General features: G+C 50.6%; 1 protein-coding gene across 1 annotated transcript in view; it reads left to right on the forward strand.

Moving 5' to 3' along the window:
* Window positions 1-18,633, forward strand: part of CROCC2 (ciliary rootlet coiled-coil, rootletin family member 2) — a 1,620,686-nt gene that overhangs the window by 1,319,731 nt on the left and 282,322 nt on the right. Inside the window, exon 31 of the mRNA XM_086944022.1 lies at window positions 4,987-5,427. Coding sequence (XP_086800148.1) covers window positions 4,987-5,427 — 441 coding nt within the window. The remainder of the gene's footprint in view (window positions 1-4,986; window positions 5,428-18,633) is intronic.

Consider the following 18,633-nt stretch of genomic DNA (forward strand, 5'->3'; position numbering starts at 1 on the left):
CGGTTCTACTGCTTTTACCCACAACCTATCTTCCTAGTGGAGACTAGTGTCGTTAATTGGGGTTTTTACTTATTGCCACCCTTCCTTGTTTTAGACATTCACCGCCGTACTTAATGTCAGTCCGGTCCCCTGTAAGTTGTTAGGTTCCACCTATAGATTGCCATCCTAGCGCGCCATGATATTCGTGTTACTAGGGACCATTAATATACCCTTGTTTTTATCTCTACAGGCCTGGGGTACTTCTCGTTACTGCTTCCTTTTGCTACGTATTTATTTATCCATTTCCACTTTTTCTTTAGTCCCCCCTCTTCTGCTACTGATTCTGGGCCTTGACATCCAGTTCTGTATTGTTTTCAAAATTTTTCTTTAGTCCCCCCCTCTTCTGCTACTGATTCTGGGGCCTTGACATCCAGTTCTGTATTGTTTTCAAAATCTCCCCTATGGAAGATTTTGGTTTTCTGAAGATTTGTCTAGGTCCATCATCCTTAGGTAAGTCGGCACTTGTTGACCTTTTAGTTCTTCTTTGTCATTTTCTGTATACTTAGGAACTGTTTGTGTTTTGTGAGCTTTGATCTGTGTCATTCATTATTTGTTTTTCTTCATTGTTATGTATATTTTTCGACTAGATCTACGTGATTGCTATCTTGAAGTTCTTGTTCATATCACTTTATATCATATGTCCTTTGAATAGTCTGATTGTTGTCCTGGCACTTCTACCCAGGTACGGTATCATCATGTGTCTTCTTAGCTATTCGTTTGGCGAACGGGTTCTTCTTCTTCTTTTTTCCCTTCATGGTTTAATAACCTGATGAGCTTCTTTCTATGTCACGTTCACCTTTTTACCAGTCTTGAATTCTACATATCTATTTACCACAGTGGTGTTCCCCTCCCTCTCCTTGTTGGTATCTCAATTTCAGACCTATCCTTAGTTTGTCTACATTTGGTTCATTTGAAGTCTATGTAGTTTCCTCACCATCCTCTCTTCTTTGATTCTTTAGTGTGTGGCCTTTATCCTTCGTCCCGGGGCATGTTTCTTTATCCAGCTATCCTCGTGTTTCAGTCCGTTTGATGGGTACCCTTCGGTTATCTTTTGAGAACATATAGGGTTGTTTTTAAATAAACATTTGCACCCTTATTTCTCCTGACTCTATATACAATATATGCCTATGTTTATATTATACATTTGTCTTTATAGGCTTTTCTCCTTTTGCTTGCACACAACCCTGTCACCCTGATGAAGGTGTGACCCGGATTCTGGGTCTGACACCGAAACGCACGTCGGCGTTTTAGTGACCTTACTCCCCTTGTCTGCGATTAACTGTCTGGAGAACCAATCTATATATGGACTGTACTATTGTTGTACTATGAAGATCAACTATTTGAGATATCTTTTTCACTATGTTAAAAAAATATTCAATACAAATCTGATACTCCCTTTTCCAATGTTTATATGATCTCTATATGAAGGGTACCTCATCTAGGACTGTCTTTGTACATATCAGTGACTTTTTGCACAAGATAAATACATTTTTGGCAGAGAGTTTTTTCGTGTTTGTTTTACCATCCCCCACCTCGTCTGTCTCTGGTGTCTTTAGCTCAACCACAACATAAAGCGACTGTCGGGCTATGGTTGGGAAGGCTTTGTGGGTTATGAAGCTCCTTGCAGTTGACACCATCCAGCGAGACCCAAAGTCCTCTTCATCCCCCTCAAGGTCACTGGGACACTTGAGGAAGAGGCAAACTAAGTCCAAGCGGACTTCATCTTCGCCTTGACTGTCGTCCGTCTACGAACGAGGTAAGGAGCACCAATGCTCTGGGCACGGTACTGTAGAGCCAGAGCCGACTTCGCGCCTCCCTACCTTTCCAGGAGGCCATGCGCTGCATATTTGAGCTGGCTGACCCCGCTGGTTAGCCCTCGGGCCCCGTGGGGTCAGAATAGGCCCCGTCAGATCTGGCCACGGCACGGGTGGGGCCTCAGGGATCTGATCAGTGAGGACTCCGGTCATGCCATCGCGACCTTTCCCAGTGTCCGACCCGAAGTCGGTGCCGAAGGGGTTTATGCTGTCGCCTGAACATTTTGATGATATTTTAGGCTCGGTAGAGAGTTGGGAGGGGTCTATGGACCCTTTAGAACATCAGGATGTTTCTGCAGAGCAGATGGACTGATATGGGGAACTTGGGTAGGCCAGTAGACTGGACATTTCCCCAGATACTGGCATGCTCTCTTCACCAACTGTGGCTACAGAGGAGGGGGCATCTTATTCCATGGTGGTCAAGAGAGCAGCCGAGGTCCTCGGGCTGGAGTTGCCCTCTGTGCAGGTCAGGACTAATCTCCTGACCGAAGTGCTTCAACCTGGGGCTTCCACCTCTGGACTTTTTTGCTCTTCAATGAAGCAATTACTGATGTTCTACTAGACACGTGGACCAAGCCGGGAGAGATGCAGCAAAATTCACAATAAGGTGTGGTCTTGACACGGCTGCTTCGCTGGGCAGAGTGTTTCTTCGACACTGGCCTTGCGATGCCACACCTGACTTAGGACAACTGGCTTCTCCAGTGATGTCCAGACGAACTTGATGGACACGCTGTTTGATCAATCCTGTCTTTTTGGGGAGAAGGCAGGCCAGGCCGCCTTAGTGCGGTTCAAGGACGCTCGAGCTACGGACAGATCCTTGGGCCTCTATTCTACTCCTTGTCGCCAGTCTAGCTTCCACCTCTTTCGTGGCAACAAAAGGGGTTTCTATCCGTGCCAGCCCTGTCCCAGCTATCGTCCTGTGCAGGCTTCCCAAGTTGTTTGGGACGTGGATGCGGTTCATTCCAACCAAGGAATGAAATCCAGAAGTCATCAGCCACCCTGCCCATGGCAGCCGCTGCTTTCAAGCACTCCTAGTCTGACTCTGCAAGACCACACCACCCCAGTTGGTGGGACAATCCATCATCATCTCCCACACTGGAGGTCAACAACTTTGGACAAGTGGGCCTGACAGATCATTCAGGATGGCTATTCTCCACCTTTCCTTTATTTTCCTCCTTCCATTCTGCCAAATCAAAAATGGCTGGCAGAAGATCATTTAAAATTGCTCCAAGAGGAAGTTAAAGCTCTCCTGGCCAAGAGAGCTATAGAGAGGGTCCTGGGTTCAGAAGTAGGCAGTTGCTGTTATTCCTGCTACTTTCTGATTCAGAAAAAGAACAAAGGGTTGAGGCTCATTTTACATCTTTGGACTGTCAATCTGTTCGTCAAAAAGGAGAAGTTCAGGATGCTTACTTTAGCTCAGGTCTTGTCTGCCCTAGACCAAGGATACTGGATGGTAGTGTTGGACCTGCAGGATGCGTATTTTCACATTCCCCATCCTGTCGGGCTACAGTTGTTACCTGCGGTTCAAGGTAGGCCACAAGCACTTTCAGTTTACCGTGCTCCTCTTTGGCCTTACCAGTGCCCCTCGGGTGTTCACCAAGGTGGTGGCGGTGGTTGCAGCTCATCTGTGCAGGTTAGGAGTGTCAGTCTTCCCCTACCTCGATGTCTGGCTGTTGAAGGCGTCCTCGCCTCAGGCTGTCATCTTCAACCTTCTGACTACGGCGAACCTCCTGCATTCTCTGGGTTTATACCTTAACCACACAAAAGAGTTCCAGGTGGAAGACTCCTTGTTGAGGTAAGTGAAGGGGCAGGCAGTGCAAAAAAGGACCATTTCTCGCTGCATCGTTCTCTGCATTAAGATCTGCTATGCCCTGGCTAAGAAGCATCCCCCTGAGGGATTAAGGTCCCTTTCCACCAGGGGAAAGGCTGCGACTATGGCTTTGGCTCGAGTGTCCCAGTCCTGTACATGTGTCAGGCAGCAAAGTGGGAATCTTTGCACACGTTTGTCAAGCACTACTGCCTGGGCAGTCAGGCCCGCAGGGATGGCCATTTTGCTCATTCGGTCCTGCAGGACTTCCTAGTATAGGAATTTGTCGTCAACCTACCGCCAGGAGAGTATTTCTTGGTATCTAATTCAAAGCTAAGGAATCTGCAGCTAGAAGTCCCTATCAGATGAACAAGTTACTTAAGCATTATCTGGTAGAGACTCTATCTAGCTGCAGATTCCTTACAGGCAAACCTATGCCTCCCTGCATTGCGGACTGATTTTTTTAGGGTTAGTGTTACTCCCGTTTTCAGGGCCCTAGTTTTGCACATGACTATGTTAGTTACTTTGTGGCTATGCGCTTCTGGCGTGGAAAAATTGAAAAGTACGGACATCCGCGCACCTGGGTGCTGCCTAAATACAGGGACCATGATGTCATAACCAACTCTAACGAAGCCGATGACGTCACCCCAAGCCGAATGGAGCCACCCGACGGCGCACGCAAGGGGTATTGCTCAAGTAAAATATTATACAGCTAAAAAACAAATGTCCTTTTATGTTCTGTCCCACAATATTTTTCACTTGACGCTATTTTTGACACCATATTCTTGTGTCAAGAATATTTCCCAAAATGTTTTGGTAATTCACTTATATATAATATTGTCTTCCTTGCAATAACAAGTAATATAGAAATAATCAAAAGAAAGAAAGAACATGTATGTAAAACAAACTATAGGGCAAAATAGAAGTTAAACAAGAATATACCATTACCTTATGAAGTTGTCTTATGGTTTGCAGATTTAGGTTTGGATTCCATCCTATTCGCTAACATTGATGTGAATGAACCAATAAGTCTCCTTTGATACAGATGTATATCCGACTTATTCATGGAGTACAGCCAGACTGTGGTCATCCCAGGCCAGTCAGGTACCAACTGCCTGGGCCTGGAATGTTCCTATCTAACATAATTAGGAATCAACATAAACATCCCACTGTCCCAACCATATTTAGATATAACATACATCCAGTAGGAAGTTTTACTTTCTTTTTCTGTTTACCTAGACATAACAAAATCAATCCTTTTTCCTGATGGTTCAACCTCCCTCCTACACATTTCGCCCCATTTCTCACAGTTTGTGTTTTTTACAGGAGAGAATTTCAAAGCTGAAAGCCAAAGAGGTGAGGTTGGAGACCGACAAGCGAAAGCTCAAAGAGATCTTGGAAGCGTCCGAGAGCCGTGTTAACAAGCTGGAGGTGAACCGTCTTTCTCTGGAAGGGGAGCTGCAGCGAGCCCAGCTCAGTCTCGCTGATCGTGACTCCGAAGTCCAGTCTCTGCTGGAGCGGGTGCAGCTGCTGCAGAGCCAGCTGGGTGAGAGCGAGTGCCAGCTGATCACCCTACAGGGTGACATGGAGCGCATGAGCCTGTCGCTGGCCAAGACCGAAGATGAAGAAAGCCAGCTGAAGGATAAGGTCCAGAGCATGTCCCAAGCACTCAGCGACTCCTCCTTGGGAGCTAACAGCCTGCAAGAAAATGTGCTGCAGCTACAGAAAGCTCTGACTGCAGCAGAGCAGGACCGCCGCGTGCTGCAGGTACTGGATGATGTCAAGCTTGACCTAGAAGTTCTGTTAAATAGTAGGATTGTGACACCTAGTCTTTTGCATTCCAGTTATAGCAATTTTAATAATGTGCAACTTTAGGAAATGTATGGTCTTTTGATAGATTGTTAAAGTAGGACAACTTCCAGGTCTGTGCTACAAACATCAGCTTCACTATGCCACCGCCTGTGCGGGTACCGGGTATCTCGACGCACATGCTCAGGGCTCAGTTTTCCAGGGTAATTAGAACAGTGCCACATTTCATTACCAAAAAACACAGTTGATGGACAGAATGCAGAACAATGTCTTACATTCACCCCAGTACAAAGACCTGGGCCTAAATCCATCGTTTTTTTGCACTCCACACCAACCTAGGTCAGACACTGGCTATATGCAAATCAGCCTTGACCCTGTGCCTCATGTGAACAGTCCAGCCCTAACTACCAAGCCATGTCTTTCCTAGACCGGAATCAAGCGTCAATTTTAACCCCAGTGGGCTGGGTATGCTCAGACGTGAGTCCCAGGCTCTCCTCATCACTGGAGTCAAGCTATCCAGGCTGAAGAAGGCCGATAGCCAGAAACCGGTGCTTGGATGCTTGATTTAGGATACAGTGAAAAGAACGGTGAATGGCTGAAGATTAAATACTGTGTTTACCAGTAAGTTAATGTGAGTCTTTTGTAATGATTGTAACTGCCAAAAATTGATCTATCGTGGTCTGAATCATTAAAATACAGGACACCTAAAAGGTTAAATTTTAGAGCCATATCTTTTAAGTAGTGGTGAGGCAGAGAAGAGATAGCTCACAAAAGGGCTATACTGTGAATACTGGGAGAAAATAGCCCTAACAGATCATATAAGTTAAAACTCAACCAGTGAAGCTGAGCCACACCTCAAAAATCCAAGCTAGCTTAATCTGACAAGCAAATGCTTGCTTTGTTGTACAGAACTGCTCTCCAATAAAATAATTTCTCATAACAAGCATTGCTAAAGCCAATAGGCCTAGCCTTTAATGGCAGCCCACAGGTCCATAGGCTTTTCTAATGCTTGTGTACATGCATCAGCTGTCTTGCCATGAATTTCCTATTCTTTATTATTACGAATGAAAAACATCCAGACACAAATACCCAAACGTGTGCATGCAGGGAGGTCTAACTTTGAAAGATTTTCTAAAAACGTAAACCTTCTCTGGCGTTCAAATGGATGGTGCCATTTCTGTTTAGCATGGTAGTTTGGTTTGCTCTGTTCCCATCATGCACTGGGACAGGAACAGACTCATTTGCATATAGCCAGGTTCTGAGCTGGGATGGTGCAGTGAGCTAAAAAACGGTGTTGGCTCTAGCCCCGATCTCTTGACTGGGTGAGAGTATTCTGCTTAATTCAGAAACTCTGTCCATCACCACCCCTTGTTGTTAAATATTTTGTCCACCACAAGCGTATACTCAGATGTGAGTCCCTTGCTCATTGCACCATCAGGATTTAACCAAGCCGGGCCGACGACGGCTGAAATGCCAGAAACCGGTCCCCGGAAGCTTGTTTCCTGCCCAGTGTAAGAATTGGCTTGGTAGTTTGGTTTGCCCTGTTCCCATCATGCACTGGGACAGGAACAGACTAATTTGCATATAGCCAGGTTCTAAGTTGGGATGGTGCAGTGAGCTAAAAAACGGTGTTGGCTCTAGCCCCGATCTCTTGACTGGGTGAGAGTATTCTGCTTAATTCAGAAACTCTGTCCATCGCCACCCCTTGTTGTTAAATATTTTGTCCACCACAAGCGTGGAAGGGTATACTCAGATGTGAGTCCCTTGCTCATTGCACCATCAGGATTCAAGCAAGCCGGGCCGACGACGGCTGAAATGCCAGAAACCGGTCCCCGGAAGCTTGTTTCCTTCCCAGTGTAAGAATTGGCTTGGTAGTTTGGTTTGCCCTGTTCCCATCATGCACTGGGACAGGAACAGACTAATTTGCATATAGCCAGGTTCTGAGCTGGGATGGTGCAGTGAGCTAAAAAACGGTGTTGGATCTAGCCCTGATCTCTTGACTGGGTGAGAGTATTCTGCTTAATTCAGAAACTCTGTCCATCACCACCCCTTGTTGTTAAATATTTTGTCCACCACAAGCGTGGAAGGGTATACTCAGATGTGAGTCCCTTGCTCATTGCACCATCAGGATTCAAGCAAGCAGGGCCGACGACGGCTGAAATGCCAGAAACCGGTCCCTGGAAGCTTGTTTCCTTCCCAGTATAAGAATTGGCTTGGTAGTTTGGTTTGCCCTGTTCCCATCATGCACTGGGACAGGAACAGACTAATTTGCATATAGCCAGGTTCTGAGCTGGGATGGTGCAGTGAGCTAAAAAACGGTGTTGGATCTAGCCCTGATCTCTTGACTGGGTGAGAGTATTCTGCTTAATTCAGAAACTCTGTCCATCACCACCCCTTGTTGTTAAAAATTTCTGTTTAGCAGCCATCTTGGAATGGGAATATGTGAGAAAGTATTCCAAAACATTCAAGTGTGATTGCCTGTGCATGCACACGTATGAGGATCCACCTTTGAATGGTAGAATACTTTATACCATTTTAAAATGTCCATTGTGTTGTCTCCTTGCTTTTCACTTATTTTCACTCCTTTCTCATTTATTTTTCCCTGTTTTTTGAGTGCCTTCTCCTTGCTTTTTCCTTGTTTTCACTGCTTTCTCCTTGCTTTTCCCCCCAATTTTTGAGTGCCTTCTCCTTGCTTTCCCCTTGTTTTGAGTGATTTCTCCTTGCTTTTTCCCGTTCTTTAGTGCCTTCTCCTTGCTTATCCATTCTTTTCACTGCTTTCTCCTTGCTTTTCCCCCATTTTTAGTGCTATCACCTTGCTGTTTCCTCGTTTTCACTGTTTCTCCTTGCTTTTTCCTTGTTTTCACTGCTTTCTCCTTGCTTTTCCCCCCAATTTTTGAGTGCCTTCTCCTTTCTTTTCCCTCGTTTACAGGACGTTTTCCCCTGTTTTTTGAGTGCCTTCTCCATGATTTTCCCTGGTTTTCAATTTGTCCTTCTTTTTTCCTCATTGCTGCTCCCGCCTGTCGCTCATTTTTCTGCCTCCTGCCTAGCCCCTCCCACTGTCTCCCTTCACACCTCCCTCTTCCTAGGACATACTTAATGGAGGCTGCAGCGCAACCCCTTTGAGCATGTCCCAAGCCCTGCTCTCCCTGTGCTGCTGTCTTGCTCTTGCTCCTATCTTCTCCGTGCTTTTCCCTCATTTTCACTGCTCTCTCTTTGCTTTGTCCCCCTTTTTTTTGACTGCCTTCCGTTTCTGAAGGACCCTCAAGACCTGGATGTTAGAATGAGTCTCCTGCACCTGCAAGGGTCTGGATGCCCTGTCGGGTGATTAGGTGGGGTTTACAAATCCTGATTGAGTGATTGACCGTAACAGTGCCCAGGTGAGATGTGGCACAAACAAATGGTGGACAGAATGCTGAGCAAATCAAACATTCACCCCCAGTCAAGAGATCTGGGTTAAATCCATCCCAGTTTTGACCAAGTCATAAGTAAATCAGCCTTGACCATGCTCATCATGGGAACAGCCCAGCCTGAACTGTCAGGCTGGGTTCTCCCTGTACCGGAAACAAGCATCCTGGGACCGGTTTCGGGGCATCACCCCTCATCAGCCAGACTAGCTTGAATCTAGTGGCACAGCGAGCATGGGACCCATATCTGGGTATACCCATCCCACTTAGGGTTAAAAATGCTGCACAAACAAATGATGGACAGAATGCTGAACAAATCAAACATTCACCCCTAGTCAAGAGATCTGGGTTAAATCCATTGTATCTGAAAGAAACAGGTTAGTATTAGATTCCTTACCTTAGAATATCCCCAAGCGTCAGTCTGGATCCGGAAACTTTTGCGTAGCAGTACCCCTGCGCGTCGGTAGGCGTCGTCTGCAGGCGTCCCCTGCGGCTCCGCGTCCGTCGTCGGCGTCGTGCGCCGTGATGACGTCGCTGGAGTATATAGACGCCGCCTCCTCGCGCTGACGTCAGTTCTTCTTTTTTCCGCGCCAGTTAGCGCAGATCCGAGAAGTGCAGTACCCCGGTCTTTTGACCAAGTTTTGATCTTTTGATCTTTTTGACTCTTTTTACGGTGCCGGTAGGATGCCCGGTTTTAAGAACTGTGACGACTGTGACCGTACGATGTCGGTCACGGACCATCACCGACTCTGCCTCCGGTGCCTGGGCCCCGACCACGACGTGGACGCCTGCGTCGATTGCCGGGCCTTGACGAATAAAGCTAGACGGGAGCGGTCCCGCAAGCTGCTCGAGCTCCGGGTGTCGGCCCCGCGTCGAGAGCGGTCCCGGTCCGGCCGGAGGTCAAGGGAGCGATCGAGGGAGCGGTCGCGGAGCCGTCACGAGCGCTCCGGGAGTCGTCACCATTCCTCTGGTTCCTCAGGTAGGAAGCACAAGAAGTCGGGGTGTCGTCAACGTACCCCCGACTCCCCCCGATGCTCGCGCGATGCGGCCGGGTGGCCCCACCCCCGCGGCTCTGCGTGAGTCGCCAACGCGGTCTGCTCCATACCCTGCGGTCCCTGGCCAAGGCGCGTCGCCCGAGGAGATAGAGGCGTTCCTCATGGCCATGAGGGCTCTGTTTCCTCCGGCGGGTTCCGCGGCGCCTTCGGTCCCTGTGGTCGCGTCTGGGGGCCCTAGCGGTTCGGGTGCCCCTGCCTCGACGTCGTCGGGTGCTCCGGCCCCGGCGCCGCCGACGGCTCCGGCGCCGCAGGGGCCCTCAGGGTCGACGCCGGCTGGTCTACCGGCCTCTCCGGCGCCGATTCCATCGGGGCAACCCCTGGCGCGGCGCCGGTTCTCCGGCACCGGCCCCCGCGCGGCGCCGGTTCTCCGGCGCCGGCTCCGGGCGGCACCGCCCCCATTCCCTCTCCGGATGCGGAGTCGGACCGGCGTCGTCCGACGCCGGGTTCGACACCGATGGGGCCTGTGAACCCCGAGGAGCCGGTCTACATTGTTGATTCCGAATATGGTGAAGATGTAGATTACGGAGAGGAGTGGGAGGGGTCTGAGGACCCTCTGACACGTGAGTGCCAGTACGACGTGGACTGGACGGGTGACTTGGATGACGCCAGTGGTCTGGACGACTCCCCCAACCCTGGCTTTGTCTTGCCTCCTACCGTGGCTTCGGAGGAGGGGGCAGCTTATTCAGTGGTGTTGATGAGGGCTGCCAAGGCCCTAAACCTTGTGCTCCCCGTCGCGGCCGTGAGGACTAACATCCTCACTGAGGTCCTCAAACCGCAGTCATGCCCACAGGAGCCACTGCTGCCGTTCAACGAGGCCTTAACTGACGTTCTTTTGGGCACGTGGTCCAGGCCCGCTTCAGGTTCGCCTGTTGATAGGAACGTGGCCAGACGCCACCGTCCGTGTTCGGACGACCCCAAGTTTCTGTCCACCCATCCCACCCCTGAGAGTCTGGTGATCCAGGCCTCCACTTCCCAAACCGCATTCCCGTCGGCCCCGCCCGACAGGAAATCAAAGAGGTACGACCAGTATGGCAAAAGTCTTTTCGTCCCTGAGTCTGGGACTGCGGTCTTGCAACACCGCGTGCCTATTGGGCCGCTACACCCACTCTCTGTGGGATACGGTCGCGGACCTGCTGCCTGAATGCCCGCCGGAGGTACGGGCTAAGCTCGGCAAGGCTATGATTGAAGGCCGAGACGCAGCAAGATACTCCATCGGGTGTGGTCTTGATACGACCGACTCGCAGGGCAGAGCGATGTCCACGACGGTGGCGATTCGTCGCCACGCCTGGCTGAGATCCGCCAACTTCTCGGCAGATGTCCAGAATGCTTTAATGGACATGCCGTTTAATGGCAGTCGCCTGTTTGGCGACAAAGTGGACCACGCGCTGGAGCGCTTCAAGGACTCCAGGATCACGGCCAAGTCCTTGGGTCTCTCGACCCAGCGCCAGCAAACGGGTTCGTTTCACTCCTTTCGTGGCCAAGGAAGGGGCGGTCCCACACGTGCTGCCAGCCACGCGCCGCAGCAGACTTATCAACGCGGTGGCGGCCGTGGAAACCGCCGTGGTGGCGGTCGGGGACAGCGGCGAGGTCAGACCACACCTCCCCCCGCAGCATCCGCCACTAAATCCTCCTAGTCCGTGCTTTCCGGCCCATGTGACGCCGGTGGGTGGCAGGGTTCGCCATCACCTCTCTCACTGGCGCACGATAACATCGGACAGGTGGGTGCTGCAGCTCGTCCGAAGGGGCTACTCCCTCCCCTTCGAGACCACTCCTCCAGCCATGCCACCGCAGAACCACTGTGTGTCGGGGGACCACTTGACACTTCTGCAGGAGGAAGTTACGGCCCTCTTGGCCAAGGGGGCCATCGAGCGCGTTCCTGGGCCAGAAGTAGGACGTGGTTGCTATTCCCACTACTTTCTGGTGCCCAAGAAGGACAAAGGGGGCCTACGTCCTATCCTGGATCTAAGGAACGTCAACGGCTTCCTCCGGAAGGAGAAGTTCAAGATGTTGACTTTGGCTCAGGTCTTGGCTGCTCTCGACCCGCAAGACTGGATGGTAGCGTTAGACTTGCAGGATGCGTATTTTCACATCCCCGTCCTGCCGGCCCACCGGCGTTACCTGCGGTTCACGGTAGGCCACGAGCACTTTCAGTTTACCGTGCTCCCCTTCGGCCTTACCAGCGCCCCACGGGTGTTCACAAAGGTGATGGCGGTGGTCGCAGCCCATTTGCGCCGGTTGGGGGTTTCAGTCTTCTCCTACCTAGACGACTGGTTTTTGAAGGCGGGCTCGCCCCAGACAGTCGTCCACCACCTTCAGATGACGGCAGACCTCCTGCACGAGCTGGGGTTTCCATCAATGTGCCGAAATCACACCTGTGTCCCTCTCAAAAGCTCCTTTTCATCGGAGCGGTTCTCGACTCGGCGCAGTTTCGGGTTTATCCTCCGGAACGGCGGGTCCAGGATATACAGGCTTTGATTCCCATCTTTCAGCTGTTATCCCGGGTTTCGGTCAGGTTGATGCTGCGGCTGCTGGGGCTGATGGCTTCCTGCATCCTTCTGGTGCATCACGCCCGGTGGCGGATGCGGGCTCTGCAGTGGGACCTGAAGTTTCAGTGGGCCCGGCATCAGGGCAACCTGTCCGACCATGTCTTGATCTCGGAGGGCACTGCAAGGCAACTGCAGTGGTGGCTTACGGACCGCGATTGGGTCAGAGGCAGATCCCTCTCCCTTCCCCAACCGGAGCACGTTGTTGTGACGGACGCGTCCCTCCAGGGCTGGGGAGGCCAATTGGGAGAGGCCGAGATCAGAGGCATCTGGTCTCCGGCGGAGTCCCGGCTCCATATCAACCTGTTGGAGCTCCGGGCGATTCGTTTGGCACTGAAAGCATTCCTCCCCTAGTCAACGGGAGTGTAGTGCAGGTGTTCACGGACAACACCACCGCCATGTGGTACTGCAACAAGCAGGGCGGGGTGGGGTCGTGGACCCTTTGCCAGGAGGCTCTGCGCCTCTGGCAATGGCTGGAATGTCAGGGCGTGACTCTGATGGTTCAACACCTGGCAGGTTCTCTGAACGCCAGGGCGGACGAACTCAGCCGTCGGTGCTCGATGGATCACGAATGGCGTCTGAACTCGGACGTGGTGCAAGGCCTCTTTCGGCAATGGGGAGAGCCTTGGTTAGATCTATTCGCCACAGAAGAGAACGCGCAATGTCATCAGTTCTGTGCGTTGGAGTTTCCAAGACGGCACTCGCACGGCGACGCCTTTCGGCGCGAGTGGAGTTGCGGTCTGTTATACGCCTTTCCGCCTATACCACTTCTGCCCAGAGTGCTGAAGAAGATTAGGCGCGACAGGGCCCAAGTCATCCTTGTGGCTCCGGACTGGGCTCGAAGGTACTGGTATCCCGAGCTACTCAGCATGTCAGTCGGTCCCCCGATCCGCCTGCCCCTTCAGGAGGACCTTCTGTCGCAGCAGCAGGGGACGGTCCTCCACCCGAACCTGTCCAGCCTCCACCTCCATGCGTGGAGATTGAGCGGCGACAGTTGAGGCCATTTGACTTGCCTCCTGTAGTCTCTGATGTGATTCTGGCAGCCAGGCGTTCCTCCACGAAATCGGTATACGCCTGTCGGTGGAAAAAGTTTGTGGCATGGTGCACAGCAAAGGCTTTGGATCCTCTCTCTGCCCCTCTTTCTGAGGTTCTTCTCTTCCTTCTTTCTCTTGCCCAGCAGGGCTCTGCTCTGGGCACTATCAAGGGCTACCTTTCTGCCCTTTCGGCCTTTCTAAGGCTACCTGATAAACCTTCTTTGTTCAAGTCTCCCATTGTAACAAGATTCTTGAAGGGCATCACACACATGTATCCACCTGTTCCGTTTGTGATGCCTCAGTGGGACTTGAACCTGGTTCTAACCTTCTTGATGTGTGCTCCCTTTGAGCCACTTCATTCCTGTCCTCTCCGTCTCCTAACGTTAAAGACGGCCTTCCTGGTTGCCATCACCTCTGCCAGGAGAGTGAGTGAGCTCCAGGCTCTTTCTGTCAAACCTCCTTTCATGTCCATTCATCCAGATAAGGTGGTTCTGAGAACTAGACCTTCTTTCCTGCCCAAAGTTGTCTCTGCTTTTCACATCGGGCAGTCCATCACCCTCCCTTCCTTTTTCCCGCCTCCGCATCCTTCAAAGGATGAAGAGCGGCTCCATCGTCTGGACCCAAAACGTGCGTTTTCATTTTATATGGATCGCACACGCCAGTTCCGGGTGGATGACCAACTGTTTGTTGGCTACGTGGGTGCGAAGAAGGGTCGGGCGGTACATAAACGGACCATCTCTCGGTGGGTCGTTCTGTGCATCAAAGTGTGCTACTCTTTGGCTCGGAAGGAGCCTCCTGTTGGGCTGAGGGCCCATTCCACTCGGGCCACGGCGGCTACTACTGCCCTGGGCCAGGCAGTCCCCTTGCAGGACATTTGCCAGGCGGCTACGTGGGCCTTGCTACACACATTTGCGAGGCACTACTGCCTGGACAGTCAAGTCCGGAGGGATGGCTTCTTTGGCCGTTCTGTCCTCCAGGACTTTCTTGTGTAGGATTGTATTGGTTCGCAGACACACCACCAGGGTTGGTATTGCTGGGGTATCTATTCTAAGGTAAGAAAACTAATACTAACCTGTTTCTTTCAGATGAACAAGTTACTTACCTTCGGTAACGATATATCTGTAAGAAACAGTAGTTAGTATTAGATTCCTTACCACCCCACCCATCCTCCCCGTTCTGCGAACTGATACCTAGGGTTAAGGACATCCCTTTCAGGGCCCTAGTTTCAAATGGCACCAGTGTTGATTCTCACATGGCTCTGCGTGTTCTGGCGCGGAAAAGCTGTGTGCAAAGAACTGACGTCAGTGCGCGGAGGCGGCGTCTATATACTCCAGCGACGTCATCACGACGCCGACGACGGACGCGGAGCCGCAGGGGACGCCTGCAGACGACACCTACCGACGCGCAGGGGTACTGCTACGCAAAAGTTTCCGGATCCAGACTGACGCCTGGGGATATTCTAAGGTAAGGAATCTAATACTAACTACTGTTTCTTACAGATATATCGTTACCGAAGGTAAGTAACTTGTTCTTTTTTGCTCATATGCCACCTAATTTGGACCCAGCCATATGGAAATCAGTCTTGACCCTGCTCCTCATGGGCATCAGTCCAGCCCAAACTGCCAAGCCAGGTCCTCCCAGGGCCAGAAACAAGCATCTCTGGTCAGGTTTCAAGGTATCACCCCTCTTGACTCTAGCTCGATTGAATCCAGTAGCACAGCGAGCAAGGGACCAACGTCTGGGTATACTCATCCCACTTTTGGCGAAAAATGCTGCACAAACAAATGATGGACGGAATGCTGAACAAATCAAACATTCACCCCCAGTACAGAGATAAGGGTTAAATTCATTGTTATTTTCCTCAATATGCTACCCGAGTTTGGACCGAGCCATATTTAAATCAGTCTTGACTCTGCGCCTCAAGGGGACAGTCCAGCCCGAACTGCCAAGTCAGGTCCTCCCTGGACTGGAAGCAAGCTTCCTGGGACTGGTTTCAGGGTATCATCCCTCATCAGCCAGGCTAGCTTTAATCCAGTGGCACAGCGAGGAAGGGACCCACGTCTGGGCATACCCATCCACTTAGCGCAAAAAATGCTGCAAACAAATGTTGGCGGCAGTGCTGAACAAATCAAACATTTACCCCCAGTAAAGAGATCAGGGTTAAATCCATTGTTATTTTGCTCAATATGCTTCCCGAGTTTTGACCGAGCCATATGTAAATCAGTCTTGACCCTGCACCTCAAGGGACAGTCCAGCCCGAACTGCCAAGTCAGGTCCTCCCTGGACTGGAAGCAAGCTTCCTGGGACTGGTTTCGGTATCGCCTCTCATCAGACAGGCTAGCTTTAAGTGGCACAGCAAGGAGAGTACCCACGTCTGGGCATACCCATCCACTTAGCGCAAAAAATGCTGCAAACAAATGTTGGCCGCAGTGCTGAACAAATCAAACATTCACCACTAGTCAAGAGATGTGGTTTAAGTCCATGGTTCTTTTGCTCACTAGACCATCCCAGTTTGGACCCAGCCATATGCAAATCAGTCTGGACCCTGCTCCTCATTGGAACAGTCCAGGCCAAACTGCCAAGCCAGGTCCTCCCAGTGAGCATGCAGTCAAGTAGCAGCGTGTGAATATCTGCTAAACACTCACAAAGTTTTTTAAAAAGCAACGGAGTAGGTAATGTATAATTGAAAAAGAAAGTAAACAATGGTCCACTAGTCCTGACTCTGAAGAGGACTAATTTTTTTAAGAGGTTAGGCACATTGTGCACAAGCAAGTGCCATCACTCACAAACAGGGTGATTGTTGACACCACTAGGGGGAAGCTCCTGTGGGACCTTGCCTTGCATCTAGACGTGGGTCGTGCACCTCCCAGTGGAGGCTAATCTCATCTCTCAGGTGGATATTGGCTCAAAGGACTATGTAGTTTTAAATTAATTATTTTCTGCCTCCGAGTCCCACGCTGCCTTTGGGGTCTCAAAGTAGTAAGACCAGGAGTTATAGAGCACCCTGAGGATGACTAGAAAGATCAATATACACTTTAGGTTCATGGCCCTGAGTTTTTGCATGCCCGTGTTAAATGACTTCTTTTGTTTTTTAAACAAAACAGGTGATGGACCGAATGTGGATCAATGTCACACATTCATCCCAGTCAAAAGATCTGGGCCCAAATCCATCGTTTTTTTGCACTCCACACCACCCTGGGTTAGACAATGGCGATATGCAAATCAGCTCTGACCCTGTGCCCCATGGGAACAGTCCAGTCCGAACTACAAAAGCCATGTCCTTCCCAGAACGGAATCAAGCATCCGAGGACCGGACCGGTTTCGAGGTAACACCTCTCATCAGCCCGGCTAGCTTGACTCCAGTGGTGTGGAGTGCCTGGGACCCACGTCTGAGCATCCCCAGCGCACTTATGGCGGTATTGCAAACAAAACAGGTGATGGACCGAATGTGGATCAATGTCACACATTCATCCCAGCCAAAAGATCTGGGCCCAAATCCATCGTTTTTTTGCACTCCACACCACCCTGGGTTAGACAATGGCGATATGCAAATCAGCTCTGACCCTGTGCCCCATGGGAACAGTCCAGTCCGAACTACAAAAGCCATGTCCTTCCCAGAACGGAATCAAGCATCCGAGGACCGGACCGGTTTCGAGGTAACACCTCTCATCAGCCCGGCTAGCTTGACTCCAGTGGTGTGGAGTGCCTGGGACCCCCGTCTGAGCATCCCCAGCGCACTTATGGCGGTATTGCAAACAAAACAGGTGATGGACCGAATGTGGATCAATGTCACACATTCATCCCAGTCAAAAGATCTGGGCCCAAATCCATCGTTTGTTTGCACTCCACACCACCCTGGGTTAGACAATGGCGATATGCAAATCAGCTCTGACCCTGTGCCCCATGGGAACAGTCCAGTCCGAACTACAAAAGCCATGTCCTTCCCAGAACGGAATCAAGCATCCGAGGACCGGACCGGTTTCGAGGTAACACCTCTCATCAGCCCGGCTAGCTTGACTCCAGTGGTGTGGAGTGCCTGGGACCCACGTCTGAGCATCCCCAGCGCACTTATGGCGGTATTGCAAACAAAACAGGTGATGGACCGAATGTGGATCAATGTCACACATTCATCCCAGCCAAAAGATCTGGGCCCAAATCCATCGTTTTTTTGCACTCCACACCACCCTGGGTTAGACAATGGCGATATGCAAATCAGCTCTGACCCTGTGCCCCATGGGAACAGTCCAGTCCGAACTACAAAAGCCATGTCCTTCCCAGAACGGAATCAAGCATCCGAGGACCGGACCGGTTTCGAGGTAACACCTCTCAGCTCTTTGGACTGGGGTGAATGTGTGACATTGATCCACATTCTGTCCATCACCTGTTTTGTTTTCTTTTGTTTTTTGACAGATTATGACCAGTCCAGGAAGTTCGTAATACAAGATGACCGAAGGGCCAGATACTCAACTTTGCTTGCTTTTCTGAGGACTGTCTCTTGTCTGCTTGTGTCGGGGGAGGGGGACTCTATCTTTACTCGTGTGGCCAGCTGCAGCCACAGCTAGCTAGTGGCCTGAAAGTTTTAAAATGGAGAAAAAGAGCAAATATTAAGCCAGTGCTAAGAAACTGCCACCTGGGTCGTAGACCACACCTCATTCATTTGCAAGCCTCCTAACTATAATGTGGACAAACTTAATTTCGGGCAAGGCGTGAACTCATTGTCACAGTCGCAGATCCGTGAAAACAGAAAAAGTGTAGGGGGTGGGAGAATTACCCTCCAAAGGGCCTCCCCTCTTGCTTTTTTCCCCCTGTCGGCATATAGGCTTTTTTAAACATGCAAACTTTGTTTTAGGATGCCTTTTCATCACTCTTTTGTTTGAGGGTTCACCTCACCTCTGTTAATGCCGTCAGATCAGAAAGATTACCCCATACCCTTCTTCCATAGTATTGTAGCCCAAGTTGGTACTCCATTATGCGTTTTCCTAAGATTGCTGGGGGTAACTCTGAGAGAACACTTTCCTAACCTATTGGCTTTGCCAGTGCTTGCTAGAATGTATTATTTTTATTGGGTATAATGTCAATGCAGGACAGGAAGGGTACAAAAACATTTATTAAAGTAAATGTAAACGTT

The sequence above is a fragment of the Lissotriton vulgaris genome, chromosome 11 (assembly GCF_964263255.1).
Source record: "Lissotriton vulgaris chromosome 11, aLisVul1.2, whole genome shotgun sequence".
NCBI classification, from domain to species: Eukaryota; Metazoa; Chordata; class Amphibia; order Caudata; family Salamandridae; genus Lissotriton; species Lissotriton vulgaris.